This window comes from Python bivittatus, unplaced genomic scaffold, assembly GCF_059951505.1.
Source record: "Python bivittatus isolate LINGU-HERP-01145 unplaced genomic scaffold, Pbiv_v1 ctg000020_np1212, whole genome shotgun sequence".
In the NCBI taxonomy this organism is placed as follows: domain Eukaryota; kingdom Metazoa; phylum Chordata; class Lepidosauria; order Squamata; family Pythonidae; genus Python; species Python bivittatus.
In genome coordinates, this window is record NW_028277030.1 from 3,557,401 (window position 1) to 3,574,115 (window position 16,715).

Below are 16,715 nucleotides of genomic sequence, written 5' to 3' on the forward strand. Positions count from 1 at the left end.
GTGCCAGAACTCTATCTTCTCTTGCATCTAGCAATTCTAGTTAGATCCCTACATCTCCAAATCTTTAAAACTTACATCAATTGCACCAACAACTTTACAGACCATAGAATTTCATATTATAAGGGATCTGGAGGTCTTGAGATGTTGCTGAATAATAGCCATGGCCAGCCCCAGTCAGTCTGGCTGGTGGTGAAGGCTTCTGGGAGCTGTGGTTCTGCAATATCAGGAGGGCTACAGTTCCATGCCCCCAATTTATCAGGTCCTTCATTTGCCTCAAAGAGAAGGATGAGATTTTCATCTGACAGCAGAAAACAGCAGTGATCATGGTGTTTTGTAGAATCCTGCTGATAGGACTGAACTGTGAAATGCTAATAAGAGGCCAAGGACATCAGTATGGTCCTACAATGGCAGCTAGAGTATTGACTTTAGTTTCTGTTGTCTAAGCTGTTGGCAATAAAATGAAGCGGGTGTGTGTGTGCAGGGGAAAATTAACAGTGGATTAAATACAAATAATTGATATCTAGCATCCAGGCCACTTATTTAATTGGTTCTATGCAGTAATCAGTTATAAATAGAATTAAAAGAGAAAATGTGATGTTCAATGAAAACAAATTAATGTATTTCCTCATTGTCCTTGTTTAGGTCATGGAACAAAAGGAGTGTTTGAGCTTCTGTCGGGATGGCGTCGAACCAGAGAGAACTTGCCATTTAAAGACAGGGTTGCAGATGCCTATTCAGATGTAATGGTTTCCTATACAATGACAAGTTCCTTGTACTTCATAGCCTTTGGCATGGGTGCCAGTCCCTTCACCAACATTGAGGCTGTGAAAGTCTTCTGCCAGAATATGTGCATCTCCATCCTGTTGAACTACTTCTATATCTTCTCTTTCTTTGGCTCCTGTCTGGTGTTTGCTGGGCAGCTGGAGCAGAATCGTTACCACAGTATCTTCTGCTGTAAAATCCCCTCTGCGGAATATTTGGAAAGGAAACCTGTTTGGTTCCAAACCATGATGAGTGATGGGCACCAGCAGTCAGAGAAGCATCATGAGGCTGACCCATACCAGAACCACTTTATCCAGCATTTTGTAAGGGAGCATTACAATGAATGGATTACTAATATCTACGTTAAGCCATTTGTGGTGATATTGTATCTCATTTATGCTTCTTTCTCCTTTATGGGCTGCTTGCAAATCAGTGATGGGGTCAATATTATCAATTTGCTTTCTAGTGATTCCCCAAGTGTGTCCTATGCTGTTATTCAACAGAAGTATTTCAGCAATTATAGCCCAGTGATAGGATTTTATATCTATGAACCTCTTGAGTACTGGAATGGTACTGTCCAAGATGACCTAAAGAAACTGACTGAAGGCTTCAACACACTGTCCTGGCTTCAGCAGTATTACCAGTATCTGAGAGCTGGGAATATCAGTGCAACCAATAAAAGTGACTTCCTTAGCATCCTCCAGAATTCCTTTTTAAGAAAGTCTGAGTTTCAACACTTTAAAAATGACATCATTTTCTCCAAGTCTGGAAATGGAAATAACATTATTGCTTCCCGTATGTACCTTGTAGCTAGGACTAGTGAAAAAACACAGAGAGACGTTATAGAATTATTGGAGAAACTAAGGCCACTGTCCTTGAAGCAGAGCATCAAGTTCATTGTTTTTAACCCTACTTTTGTCTTCATGGACCAGTACAGCCTCTCAGTAATCATGCCTGTCTTGATCTCAAGTTTTGGCATCTTACTGGTCTTGTTACTCACGTTTTTCCTTGTTATTCACCCTCTGGGGAACTTCTGGTTAATTCTTACTGTCACCTCAATAGAGTTGGGCGTCCTGGGCTTGATGACTTTATGGAATGTAGACATGGATTGCATTTCTATATTGTGCCTTATTTACACTTTGAATTTTTCCATAGATCACTGTGCACCCCTGCTTTACACGTTTGTACTAGCAACTGAGCATACCAGAACTCAGTGTATAAAAAGTTCACTCCAAGAACATGGAACAGCAGTTTTGCAGAATGTTGCATCTTTTCTTATTGGGTTGGTCCCCCTCCTTTTCGTGCCTTCAAACTTGACCTTCACACTGTTCAAATGCTCGCTGCTCACCGGCAGTTGCACCCTTCTGCACTGTTTTGTTATTTTACCTGTCTTCCTAACATTCTTCCCGCCATCTAAAAAACACCACAAGAAAAAGAAACGAGCCAAACGGAAGGAGCGAGAAGAAATTGAATGTATAGAAATTCAAGAAAATCCTGATCATGTGACAGCAGTCTGAATGAAAGTCAAATAAAAATAGGTGGGTTTTTTAGTACTGAAAAAAACGTTACACGGAGCTGCGAGGAAAGCAAAGATCTCCACTGCTTGTGCTGGCCCCTGTGAAGCGAGACCCAGGAAGCCCAGGGAAGGAGCATGTGTGAGCCACGGAGGTGAACGTGTTGTTAAAGTAATAACCATTTTAAAAAAGAAAGGAAACGAGAGGGAGGGAAAGTTCCTCCCTTTAACCCTATGACTTCGCCGAGGGGAATGCTTATTAGCAGTTTTAGCAAAAAAAGATGGTCTCTTACAAATGAAATTATTAAGATGGTTCTAAGTTACTGATTTTAACAGGCCACATAGTTTCGAAAAAGGGGGGAAAAACCAGATATAGGAAAACATCGGTATGGCCATAATAGTGATCAGATATTGTAAAGGTTGGCCCAAGTAAAACCTACGCAGTTGGGAAGTAGATATTCATTCAATCTAAAGCCAAAGTACTTCCTTACTTTCATATACCTTTATCTGTCTGCAAGTCATGGTTGAAAATTGTGTTAGTACTTCTGAGAATAAATGTATCTCAGAAATGATTTAAAGAAAGTTGGCTTCTACAAAGGTGGCATTTGACAGTGCTCCCCTTTATGAATAGAGTGCCCCTTAGGACTACAGTAATGAGAGTTACAGCAGACTATCCTTGAATTCTGTCAAGCTGAAACACTGCAGTGCTACCTATAATTACTGCAGTGCTGTCCTTTTGCTTCCTACACATACTCTGTACCAACATTAGGCACAGCATACTAATCAGGCCAACGTATCAAATATAATGATAGATCACATTCCATAGATACAGCGTGGGAATCATTTTGTGCCTGGATCAGGCTGGATACATAGCAATGTAAGCACTGTTGATGAGGCTCAGTGTGATGTGATGCAAGATTTTCCTTTGAAATATTTTCCAGATTATAAGTATTTCACATCTCCTTTGGCAAACTGAGAAGCTGACTATGTCTTTTGCCATAAGAAATTGAGAAAACATACATGTTTTAGTGAGAGTTAATAAACATAAGAGCACGAGGCTGCTTGAGAAATTGTTCTTTATAACAAGAACATTACTATTAAATATCTGATAGAATGGCTATGATAAAACAAAGCTTTGTGGCTGTTGAGAATTATAGATGAAAGCAGTAAATGTGTCTCTTACTGCATGACTTTAGAATTATACCATAACAAAAGGATACTACCAGTTCTACAAGTAATATCTGCGCTTAGAACTGCAAGCGCAAGAGAAGGGATAGAAAGAGAATGAACCAAAAAACATAGATTGGGTGAGATTTTGCCCTGAATTAAGCCACGTATTTCTCTCTTCCAAAAGCATTTTGGAAAGGGCTTGCTTCATGCATTCTTGCCTTGCATAAATGAACAATGTCTTCCTGAAAAATATATTGTGTATATTATCACTGTTGACAACAAATGTCAAGGGGAATGTGGGGAGGGATCAAAATGACTAATTTTTATCAAAAGAAGCTGACTCATTTAACAGATTGTAATCTTCTATTCTGTACCAGTTGGTTGTGCATTGAAGAATGGATTTATACAGAGCTATGGTTACTATGTCTGGGCTGCAAATATCTGGACAATCATTAGATAGAAACAGAGAGAGAGAGAGAGAGAGAGAGAGAGAGCGTTATCTTTGCCGCCATTTAGTAGTCATCTGTAGTTTTGCAGTTATGGTAGCATAGAGCTTAGGTTAGTCCTCAACCTTCCCCAGTTGGCATTTAAATGACTAGTGATGGGTAAACTGTAAGCAATACTATGCGAAGGAAAGGGTGGATAAAGCAGAATGTGGGAGGTACTTATAGTCCTCCCATGGAAAATGACAACCCCCTATAATGCCCATTCACCCATTCCTGAGTCAGGGAGAGAAGAGGCTTCCATAGAACTAAATGCTGGCCCTTCTTCCATGCTCCATATTCTTTCCTGTACTTGGTGAACTGTTTCGGGGTACTAGTGCTGTAAAGAGATTTTGATTTGCTAATTATATGAGCTAAAGCCATATTCTCCAATAATGTGTAATGCCATACTGGATCATGGTCAAACCGTTTGAATGATTTCATACTTTTGTAGCTGTGGCAATCCAAGATTACAGGCAGAAATCTTTAAGACAACCTTAGAAATGTTAAAGATTTTAATCTGGGATATTCTGTATAGAAAGTATACGCTGCATTACAAAGTAATTGTTCTTCTCTCTAATGTGTTTCGGGGAGCTAAAAATGTAGCTGGATTTAAAATCCCCATGAATGTCTTCGCTTGCCATAAGAATTTTGTCCTTATAATACTCTACTGTAAGACAATAATTATTGTTGACAATTTCTATTTGGTCATATAGAAGATATAGTTGGAATGAAAAAAAAAAGGTAGTATGAGCAGATTGGCATACACCTGGAAGACATTTTCCAAAATGGCTGCCAGGCAGCCTTTTATAACACCTGTCTTATGAACCCATATGCCACAACCATAAAATGTGTGTCATGCTATAGGTTTTTGCATGTAGTGAAGCAAATGATAATATTCCCAAAGGTTTATATGTTTACTTCCTGAATTAAACAATAGTGCCAAAATAAATGTGAAATAAAGAATTACTGGTATGATTCCCTAGCAAATTCATAAATGAGTTTATGATGCACTCTATAGAATTACAAACATGTATAACTCTTATCATTCATTCTGCCTTTGGCTTTCCAAGATGGAATTCTCTGTACGGTACACTGTTCTTCATAATTATGAGAATTAGCACGACAAATTTAATTTGTGTCAAATTAGCATGACAAATTTTGTCAAGCCTAAAACCTATGCTAATTAATCAGCAGACTTTAAGACAGAGGAAGATTTGCTTTGTCTCAAAGTTAACTGTTACAGAATCTGCATTGCATCCAGGGACTGCAGCCTCATGAATTAGACTTTGGACAGTCAATCTACATGCCTGTGTTCTAATTATGTTACATTGCTATCTTATGTTCTTTATATCCCTTTATGCCTAACCTCTTTTGTCATACCCTAATCTTTATTTTCTTTCTGCTGTAATTTGTGCCTTTTAAAAAATGTTATTTTAAGTCATCCAGAAAAATGAGATTGCTTAACCCTTGCAACAGATACTTTTAAAACAACCAAGGTTTAGTAGTGCTGTATAAGAAGATAATTCTATGGGGGGAAAAAATTAAGCAGCCTTTGTCATATTTAATACCTCTTAGAATTCTGATCCTAGCTGGAGAAGTGCAACAAATGACAAACATGTTCTCCATACAGTTAAGTATTCTATGAAGGAAAGCAGTTCTACACAGTATTAGCCAGTTTGATGTAGCCATTTTATAGTCTGTGAACTAAAACATAACTTCCAAGAATGCTTGAATAACTGTTAAATCACAAAGATATGCCCATTAAAATACATTTCCTGATCTTCAACTGATATAGAAATCTTTGCTTCAGACATAGAATACAACTGGAATATTTCCTTCAAACGATGCAGATCATTCTTCCAATTTTTCATGAATATAACAATATTGGTATGTATGGTGGTGCATGGGGAAAATGCAACAATTAAAAATGATAACCCAAACTGTTACTGAAAGATTAAAGCAAGACATTTTAATGTTGTTACAGTATAGTAAAGCCAAGGACTTTTCCATGCAGTTCCTCCTGACATGATATTGGATTAAAAGAAGAGCAGTTGCCTATATCATGTTTTGATAAGTCATAGTTGCTGAAGGCGCATGAGAAAAGGAGGGAAATCCAATAGCATCATTAAGGTTCTTAGATTTCATGAAAAGTGGCACAACAGATTATATTAAATTCTGAAATGGCATACTCATCAACAAAACAAAGCATGAAACCCTCACCCATTCAAGAATCCAAAGTTGCCTCTTTCAGCTCACATATTTCTTCCATCACTCAATGGGCTTGGTAAGAAGACTTCAAATAAGAATAATTGACATTGCAATAAGAGGAGATTCTGTTGCAGACATTCTTAAGTGTGATATTTTGCTAGCCAACATTGGATTTCTTTGTGATGACTTAACAAAATCCTTTCTGTATATAGAACTATTTCCTTGCAAATATACCTCTACTTTCAATATGCATTGTTGATTGCCCACAACTAGGAGGCTAAAAGGCAGATATGTCTTCCAAATTAAAGACTTTCAAAGCATATGGCAAAATTATACTGACATCTGAGCAGCGGACTTCATTTTTTAGAGCTACACTGAAAATTTCATCAAGAACATGAAAGGCAGAGAAGATCTTATCTAATTCCCCACATTTAATGACCTTTGAATGTGACACAACCATTCCTATGTAGTTCAGAGATTTTGTAGAGTTTGGAGACTAATATTAATTTTGACAAGGTGAAGGACTGATAATACTCTGTGCCTCTAAATGAGAAGGATGTCAGATGAAATGAATAATAATGAAAGCTAAACATTTATTTAGCATTTGGGGGAAGAGCAGGGGGATGCAGCTGAAACATGAAAGAATACAAAAGGAAGAGTTGTAGAAGTTGGTGATTCACTAATATGAGGAATTAAAGGAAAGGTGTGCCATGTGGATCTAAAAGGGCTCCATCTGCCAAGAACATGGACCAGGGATAAGACAGAACAATTTCCAACATGTATCAAGTCTATTGGCCATTATCCCACCCTGCTAATACAAGTGAAGGCAAATGGTATAGTAGAGGTCAGCTAAAACAGATCACTATAGAACTAGGAAGGTAGCTCAAGAACCTGGAGGCTCAGGTGGTCTTCTCATCTATCTTCTGCCTAGAAGAAGACCCAAAAGAAGAACATTGTGAATGGATGACTGTAGACAGGAGACATATACAAGACTTTTGAATACTGTACTCTGGCTTTTTTTTGGTAAACAAAGCATCATATTTCAAAAAATCCCATTTCCAACAATATAGCCCCCACTGCAAAGTCTCTTACAGTATTACTTGCTTGTGTTATGATACTGTACAATCCTGCTGGATGGAACTTTTCAGTTGTCTGAGTCATGCATCCCTAAATATGAATCCATGCACACACAAAAATCCTACTGGGTTTTCCCATTCAACTGCTTATAATGTGTGACTGTCTAAAACCTAGATAGATGTACATGTGACAGAATAGGTATCAGTTGTGCAACATCTGCACATGCATAGATTGCAGATGACTGTAAGTTAGTATTTTGAGTCATTTACAGTTACGTAATAACTGTACATAACTAATTACATACAGTTTGTTAGTACAGATTGGAACTAATAATGCTTTTTGCATGCTTTGTGTTTTTTGTCTTGTTTTTGCTTTTGGTAATAAACAGTTATCATAGTGTTTTTTAAAAGTGATACCTTTTTGTACTGTATATCTCCAGAAAGTCAACAGACTGTTTTTGAATATTATCAATGGTTTTGTTTTACCTCCAAACTGTAGTTTAACATATGTTGTACGGATACAGATGCCATGGTTTATGGGATACATATTGTAGGAGAATGGTCAGCTACCATTTCCAAAAATGATGTTCATAGACTTATGTCAAACTGCTCATGTCTACTCATTTTTTTTTCATTCCATAATATGTCCTCTAGGTCCAAGTATAGACTACTGCCTGTCATAAGCTTCTTATGAAACTTACAGGGGCAGGGCTACAAAGTGTTGACACTAATGGGCAATGATATTCACATCAAATTGAAAATTTAATTTAGTGTGGGGTTTGGTTGCTTTGTATCTGAAAATTCTTTCTCTATAGTATTTTAAGACTTATGAATCTTTATATCTTGCAGATCAACATTTCAGATGACCTTATGGTCATGTCTGGAGAATTAAACCTTCAAAGCTTGAGTAGGAGACCCATTGTTCTTCATGTTTTGTCATGCTAAAGTCAGGGTTGGTCTAAGGAAGAAATAAGGTTTCTGAGATGTACCATAACTTAAAATATCATAGATTCATTAAGGAACTCCTTTGTCTTGCTTGAGCCACTCAGTTCAAAGGGCATCTATATAAATAAGGCTCATGTGCAGGAAGGTGGGGGGGAAGAGATCCTTTTTAAGTTTTGGGGCTTCAAGGGAGACTTGATTCTCCTGTTAAGTACATTATTATGAGGAAAATGTTGGGCTTAAATTGTAAGTTATTTTCAAAACTATTTATTTAATACATTCCTTGTTATATGTATTTCCTATATTTACTACTATCTTGACCCACTGACATATGATGGAGCCAATCAGAAGCAATATTAGAACAGTAAAAGCTAAACAATTAATATCTGACAGCAGGAGCTAAAGTCCTTTTATGGGAAATCAGTAGCTTAAACATATTTTTTTCTTTGTCTGTCAAAATTACAAATGCTAGAGATCCTTAGTTCCTGCCTGTGTCTCCTGAAGAAGGAAACAAAGTACAGACAAGGAACCAAATGTCACACTAGTATAGTAGATCGTGACCAAATTTCATGAGTTGCTAAACATGTCATTTAAAGATAGATAGATAGATAGATAGATAGATAGATAGATAGATAGATAGATAGATAGATAGATAGATAGTTAGATAGCAAATAACAGCCATGAGCAGGGAGAAAGCAAGATTAAAGCCACGAATACCGTAATTGAAAAAGAGGATATTGCTCTTTCCTCTCCTGCTAGAAATCTGATGAACCCTCCCTCTTTTATGAAGCTATCCTCTGAATCATAAGGGGAGCTTCCAAAGGGAACTTCTTTCTGAATGAAAGGGAGTTTCTTCCATCATAGGACTGGAAGAAAACTTTTATTGAGGCAATAGCATGGAAGGAAAGGATTAATTTCCTTCCCCTGTATCTTACTGTCCTAATTCTGGCTTCTTTCTCAAATATTTACATAATTTGCAAATGTTTGTGCAATTTAAAGTGATGTGTTTGGTGCCATACTTAGCCCGGCCTTATGCTCAGAGATACTGGGAATGAACCGGTGCTGTTGATCGGGCCTTCAAACATGTTTGAGCAAATGAAATAGACCTCTGGTTTTTGAGTGTAGGCAATAATAGGTGTTTCTCAGTATATTCTTGTACAGCTAAAATGCATACATGCATGCTATCTACAAATTTACATCAGGCAACCAGAAATTTAAGAAGCTTAAAGAGGATAGTCTCAGTAATGGTCTAGTGTTTCCAAACAAATGAAGTCTTTCCAGTAGGGGGGACATGGAAGAGAGAGAGAGAAGAAATTATCAATCTTTCCATGAAGAACTCAAACTAGGCACTTCATAAAGATATAAAGGTGGTTTCTCACTTCTCTTTCAAATCTTATAATTCAGTATATTTAAATTAGTTCTGATGTGAAACCAATTACAATTGCAAATTAAGCCTATTTTAATTAACATTTACAAATAACTACTAAACATACCAAAAACCTAGAAATGTATTTTTCAGGCGACAGTGTGAAAGTTCTACTGAAATGTGCTTTAGTATTTTACCTTGGCAAATACATAGAAACAATTGAGTGCATTAACAAAATATATGTTTCTTTTCACCTTCCTTGTGACAAAGAATCTGAAAGCTGATTGATAACTTCCAAATTTGTATGGATCCTAAGAAATTTACAATGCGTCAGGTTGTAGGTCCATCTAGTCTTAGTTCTGTATAAGTGACTTTTAAGATAAGTCTTCAGTAGCCCTACCTGTATATGTCTATGTATCTTTTTGTGCAAAGTAAATATGGGCTATTGCCACTGAGCTTGTAATAGTAATAATTGACATGTTTGGAGAATCATAGGTATTAATAGCATCTGTCATAAAACTGGCATGCATGTGCAAATAGCAGTGTTATTCAATGTCAGTAAATTGAGAAGTAAGTTTTTCTAAACTTACTCTATATATTATTTTCAAAATACTGTAAATTTGTTGTAGCCTGTGCAACAAGTTATGCAGAGACAATTACATTTGCAAATGTATTCCAAGTGCATGGCAAATAGAGTGGACCCAGCACCAGGAACTATTTTCCACCAAGTGGCTGTATTATGCTTATGAGGCAGCAACTGGGCATCATAAATCAGCGCCATAGACGTATATTCCTTCAGCATATGCATTTGTAGGAGACAGCTTTAAGAAAAAGTTAAGTAGAGTGAATTTCATCTGTTTGGCTATCACCACATCACGTGATAGGATGATCAAACCGTTTGAAACCTGACCTGCTAGAAGAATCCTTACAATCAATATTGTTGGTATGAATGCTAAGGACATCTATGTATATGAACTCAATTCAAAGTCTTATTGCAAGAAACTAAGCATTGCAGCAGAACTTAGAATTAACCTTTCATCAGATCTATAATGGAAAGCCAATCTTATGTATAGCAAATATAAAAATAATGAACTTTGTTTAATGGTACTGTGTCTCAGCAGATCCTTAAATCAATATATCATTTATATCTTGATCCAGATTACAATAAGTCATGTTAATTTATGCTAGAAAGAAAACTGCATATATATATTACAGAGGTGCCATCAATTACCCCTTGATAAATGTTGCAGTATTCTGAACAATTGTAGAAGCGGGAATGGCTTATGATGTGGTGGTGATCACAGTATAGGTTCAGTGTATTAATTTCAAGCATGAACTGGACTGAGCTTAGGGAATGGCAAAGCTGCTTCTGCTTGGGGAATGGCATGGAGGAACTATTCACAACTGCTGTGTTCCAGCTTTCATTACCTGGTGGTCTCTCGAAGTATTGGACTGGTCGCCCATCAAATAATTAACACAACAAAGAAGTGATAGCTACCATATGCAGAGGTTGTTTTCTGTTTTTGTATGCTCCTTACATATGAACTATCAGAAACTGGAGTCTTCACTTCAAATCCATGCTAGATATCCTCCCATATTTTGTGGCAGCTATCCACAACCTAAATCCAAACCAATATACTTTTCCCTTTAGCAGTTTTTTTATCCTGGAAAAGAAAGCCCGCGTGGCTCTGTCAGTGCTGGACTGTATTTGAGTGGTAGATACATTTATTATGGCCATAGACGAAAAGGGAAAAAGAAACACCAAAGTAGAACATAACATTTAGCTTATGGTAGGGCAGACTTTACACACTTAGCAACAAAGTTTAGAAACATTTCAGTACACAGACTTGTCTTTCTTGTCTAATAAGTAACGTAAGTAAAATAAATCAGAATGCCCTTGGAAGTTAGAAAGAAGAAGGGAAATCAGCTGCAAATAAGAGTCACTGTAGAACTGGGCTGTACAGTAGTTGCTACCATATCTGCATCGCAGAGGCACTGTCATTTAGCACGGGATTTTCCTATACTTCTCTTCCAACACTGCTGTGGGAAAGCTTCAAAATGGGCCAAGGATAAGACTCTTCTAAATTTCAGAACAGTGATCTTGTTTGGGATTTAAAATTTGGAAACTTGTTAATAAATACATCCCATAATCCAACTGGTGTTCTACATCTAGAATCCTTTGTTTCAAAATTAAGTCGGCCTGCTCTAACTCTAATGATAATAGAGTATCCCAGGAAAAGCCATAAAAATGTAATTTCCTAGAAATGGCCTTTTCCCAGGAGGAATCAGAATCATCTACTATGGGGCCAATCCAGCTGAGTTATGTAATAATGTCAACCAGAAGGTAAAGATGGTAATCCAAAAGCCAGCTTGGACTCTAGCGATTCCTGCTTCTCACTGAAGCGCCATAGCTGGAACCCAATAAGGGAGCAGGAAAATATTTCCCAGGAATTTAGAATGAACTTTCTCTAATATTGACATCTCAGGATATGGGGCTGATTCAGTCCTGTACAATCACTCGGTGTGAGTCTTAGCTGCAAGTCATGTAACTTGACAGTAGCTGGAATGATCTGTGTATAGTTGAGGCTGATCTCTGTGCCTTTTGGGTACATATTCCCAATGGGCATTTTGGATTCCAGAAGCTTGAAAACCACTCCTAAATATTTGCCAGTTCTATAGCTTGGGAAGTTTGGAAAATATGGGAAACTTAGAACAGTTTATGACTATGTCCTTGTTATGGCAGTGAAATAAAAGAGCATACAAAGCTCTTTTAAGGCCAGTAAGAGTCAAGGACAAAGCAATACATTGTCAGATTGATATGCTATTGGGCTAGTTTAGGGGGGTGGAAATATAGGCTGTTTATGCTGGCCACCAGTGAATTTATATAAAAATTAAATAGTGCTGAAGCTAATATATAGACCTGTCTTATCCCCTTATTCATCGGTATTTCATTAGTTAGATGCCCTTGAACATTATATCTAACTTTTACTCATATCTTCAGGCATTTAAATATTAGTAGAAGCAGAAGCTTATCAGTTGTGGAATCATTTAGTTGTGCCGAAGTTTGGTCCTAGAAATTTAACTGAATGCAAATTTAAAGTCAGTGAAAGCTGCAAGTAGGAATAAACATGTCTAAAGGAATATTTTTCTGTCAGACCCTGCAGCACTCTAGAATGGTCTGGTGTAGTTCTGCCTGCTCTGGCGCCTGCCTGTTTGTCTCTCAAGATAGATTCAGATTCAAGCCAATCTAGGAATTTAATCTGCATATTTTTAACATACACTTTACTCATTTGGCTCAATGGACCGGTAGAGGAGAAACTGGCAGCAAAAGGCATCCCTTTTGCCTCTCCTATAGTTTGGAGTTATGATAGCCAAGCCCCAATCCTTTGGTAGCTTGGTGGAATTATCTGTGGCCATAAATAAGTTAGCACAAGTGCCTACCAGTTCAACTTACTGTTTACAATTTCATAAATCATATAATTTGGACCAGGAGCCTTCCCTGGTTTGGACTGTTTAACTATGCCTTGATTTCAGGACAGAAAAATGGGGGCCACATGGTTAGAGTGGTCATGTCCAATTCCAGAGCCAGAAAGGGGTTCTCTGTCTGGGCATACGGGGTAGCAAAATCTTCTTCCCAAATGCCAGCTGATATATGAGAGGAGGGTCACGGGGAATGCATCGTTTGTACAAGCTCGTGCTGTTCTTCCAACCATAGCAGCTGCCAAGTACCACAGTTTGCACGTGTATTATCACACAGAGTGCTGGATAGGGCAGTGATGCTGAGGATTATGGATGAGGGATTTCAGCACACAGACTGTGTCCTGTAATAACAGACACGGCATCAACCTCATGATTCTAATGCTGGGCAAAATGCAGCAGAAAAAAAAATCTGAACTATAATATAAAGTGGAATTTGAATATTGCCATTGCCTAAGCTTCACCAAGGCACCATCCCTTTCTCCTGAAGCACTGATCTCACGGATGAGATGTAATACAAATTAAACATCTTTCTATGCATTATTGTGTGTTTTGTATTGTTTTTCTTGTTTGATAAATGAACACTGACTCAATGCTGATTTACTGGAAAAAATTCATCGGTGTATGTAGCTAAATTTATTGCTGATGTCTTTGGAAGAGTTTTTAAAAATCTCATTACAACTCTTCTGTCACTGGAATACTAAAATTATCTAAAGTGAAAAGCAACAGATGCATTTAATTAGGACAAGTTATGTTTTGTATGTATTTGCCAAATTTCAATATTGGATGAGTGATCACCTTGAGTTTTAAAAAGTTTCTCTAATTATAATTGTTCAGATTTTGTATTAATTAAATGAGTCAGATTTGATTTTTTTGCATTTCACTTGTGAAAACATATTATGACTGAGCTATTACAGTAGTATATACCGATACACAGACACAATATAGTATGTATATCTGTGCATACACAGATACACACACACACATTGCACTGACCCAATAGCAAGATGTTTTATGGACTCCTGCCAGAAAACATAAGGTGATTGTCCGTTATAAAAAATTAAATCAGCTTATTTCTGAAGTTAATTTTTATATTTATAATGTATTTATGTGTTATTTGCCCTTTGAGTATAGAAAAAGCTGTCACAAAGTACTGAAATAAAAATGGGTATAAATGATTTATTTTTTCTCCCAAAGCTAATAGCAAGGGCATGCATGAAGAGAACTGGAGTGGATCCTTTCAGGATCCTCATCTGGGTCAGCCTTCCCTGTTGGCTATTCACTCTTTAAAAAAAATCATAATTGCTAACTATATGAATCAGTCATTAAAACTTATACTGGGATTGTCAGTTAAGTAGTAGATGCAATCTCTTCCTGGTGCACCTCAATAATTTTAGATTCTTTAGGGTTTTAAAGGGGAGGAATTCAGTTGGCCTCTTCCTTTTTTCTATTTCCGTGGTGTCAGTCCTGCATTTCTGCTAGCATGGGGCTTATCTGAAGAAAGAGGAAAAGAATAAAACTATATAATTAAACCACAACTTAAAACATAATTAAAAACACATTAAAGATAGCTATAAAAGCAACAGAAAGCATTAACGTGCCCCACGTTCATCAGTCAAAACTCACTTATGTGTCAAAAGCCATCTAAGCGAAAATGCTTTGGACAGTGGTTAGATGGATCCAGAGCAGTAGTTGGCAACACACACACGCACACACACACCGACACACACACTTGGAATATACGTACTTTTGCTTTTTAAATTCACTTAAAATCGTAATATCGTTATTATGGAATTTGTTACTTTTGCATGTACATGGAATGAGCTTCATTTTATTGTCGAAAACTATGGAGGGAGGGTAGGAGGGAGGGGGAGAGAGAGAGAGAGATTTTTTTTATCCCGCCTTTATTGTTTTTATAAATAACTCAAAGTGGCAGAGATCCCTAATGCTCCTTCCTCCTCCTATTTTCCCCACAGCAACATCCCTGGGAGGTGAGTTGGACTGAGAGAGGGGTACTGGTCCAAAGTCACCCAGCCGGCTTTCATGCCTAAGGTGGGGCTAGGACCCATAACCTCCTGGTTTCTAGGCCAGCACCTTAGCCACTACACTGGACTTGCTCTCATTTGAAGTTTTTTTGAAGTCTCATTTGAATATATTTGAAGTAAAAATACTAGAATGAACAGGGAGAAAGGATGGTGTCACTGGTAGTCTCAGCCCTGATACGCTGATGCCATTCCAGTCTTGATGGGAGGCCTCTTGCCCTCGATGGTCTCTTCTTTTATGGAGGTTGTTTGGCTGGTGGTCCGCAAAGTCCAGCCCTAGCTGTACACGTTCCCAACACAGGGATCCCCAATTGTGGGCTCCTTCTGCCCCTGTTGCCATTGTTAAAAACTATCCTGACCACACAGTGCCAGAATGGTTGTCAATTTCCAGGGCTGAGCCGTCTGTAGCAGTCGCATTTTCACAGCAAAGGTAGCAATGGAGGTAAATAAGTTGGGGGAAGGAATAATGGATGGAAAATTGCTAGTTCTCCGGTGTTATTAGCAAAGGGGAAACAACCCAGATCCTGACTGCAAAGGGCAAGGGTGTGATTTAAGTCTTGCTCTTTTCAGCATTATGTGTGAAAAGTTTATGAACAACGTGTGTATGTATAGTGTGTGTGTGTGTGTGTGTGCGCGCGCATTAAATGGATTGCCTGCTCAAAATATGGATAACATGGAAAAAAGAAATACAACGTGGTAATATGGAAAATATGGAAAAAAGAAATGGCAGCAACATTTTGTTCTCCCTTTCTGTCTTTGTTTTAGGAATGATAATCTGCAAACAGTGTTTTTCTCTTAGGTGGTAGGGAAGCAGTAGCTGCCAGCAAGACTCTGGGAGCTCTTCCCAAGACAAGAAAGGGGAATGAAAATAAGACTCCTTCATCACATTACTAAACTTGCTGGTTGCTTTTTATTTACATCGTGTTGTATTTTACGCTGCCTTTCCTCCAAGAATACAAGGGGGGCACCCCTGGAAATCTGCCCTTGTTTGATCCTGAATCATATTGTGATAACAAGATTTAGGGAGTTATCTAATTTCAAAAATTTGAATAAATACATTCACAGCATACTACAGTAAGACAGTGCAGAGAATTTGATCTGAAGGGCAAAATTATGATGATAGCGCCCAAGCAACCTGCTAAAGAATTGGATCCATGTCCCCTGCCCACAAATGTGTTTTAAGTAGTCAAGCGTCCTCCTTTGGGCCAGCAAGTTATTTAAATCAAATATCTGTTCCCAGACACTGAAGACCACTAACATTAGTGCATTTTAGTGTCTTCCCAACAGCTCTTTCGGACAGTAAATACCAAAAAATTCCATGTGAGGTAAGATTGAGTCTTTGCGGTGAATGACCCATTGCATCTACAGCCCATGTATTGTGTCCTCTGTAGAATGAGGCAACATTTTGTCATCCTGTCTGTAAAACCCATCATGCCTTAATCAACTTAATGATGTAGTTATAATTTTATTTCGTTTGATCACAAACATTTTTTCTTTACTTTGTGAATCTGCAGAATTCTGGTCAAGTGACCGTAATAAAGAACAGTCAGCGTGTTCAAATTTGAGAGGCAATTACAGAGGGCAGCTGTGCAAGGCCAGGAAAAACCGAAACTGCTTTAAGGTGTTCCTGGCAGAGGTTATATGCATACCTAGGTATGCTCTAAATCACATTTG

The 16,715-nt window shown here is 37.7% G+C and overlaps 1 protein-coding gene across 2 annotated transcripts in view; it reads left to right on the forward strand.

Moving 5' to 3' along the window:
• PTCHD4 (patched domain containing 4) overlaps positions 1 to 14,053 on the forward strand; it is a 65,121-nt gene extending 51,068 nt beyond the window's left edge. For both annotated transcript variants that reach the window (XM_007435456.3, XM_025171336.2), the window contains exon 3: positions 643 to 14,053. In XM_007435456.3, the coding sequence (XP_007435518.1) occupies positions 643 to 2,279 (1,637 nt within the window). In that variant the 3' untranslated portion in view covers positions 2,280 to 14,053. The remainder of the gene's footprint in view (positions 1 to 642) is intronic.
• The last annotated feature ends 2,662 nt before the right edge of the window (positions 14,054 to 16,715 follow it).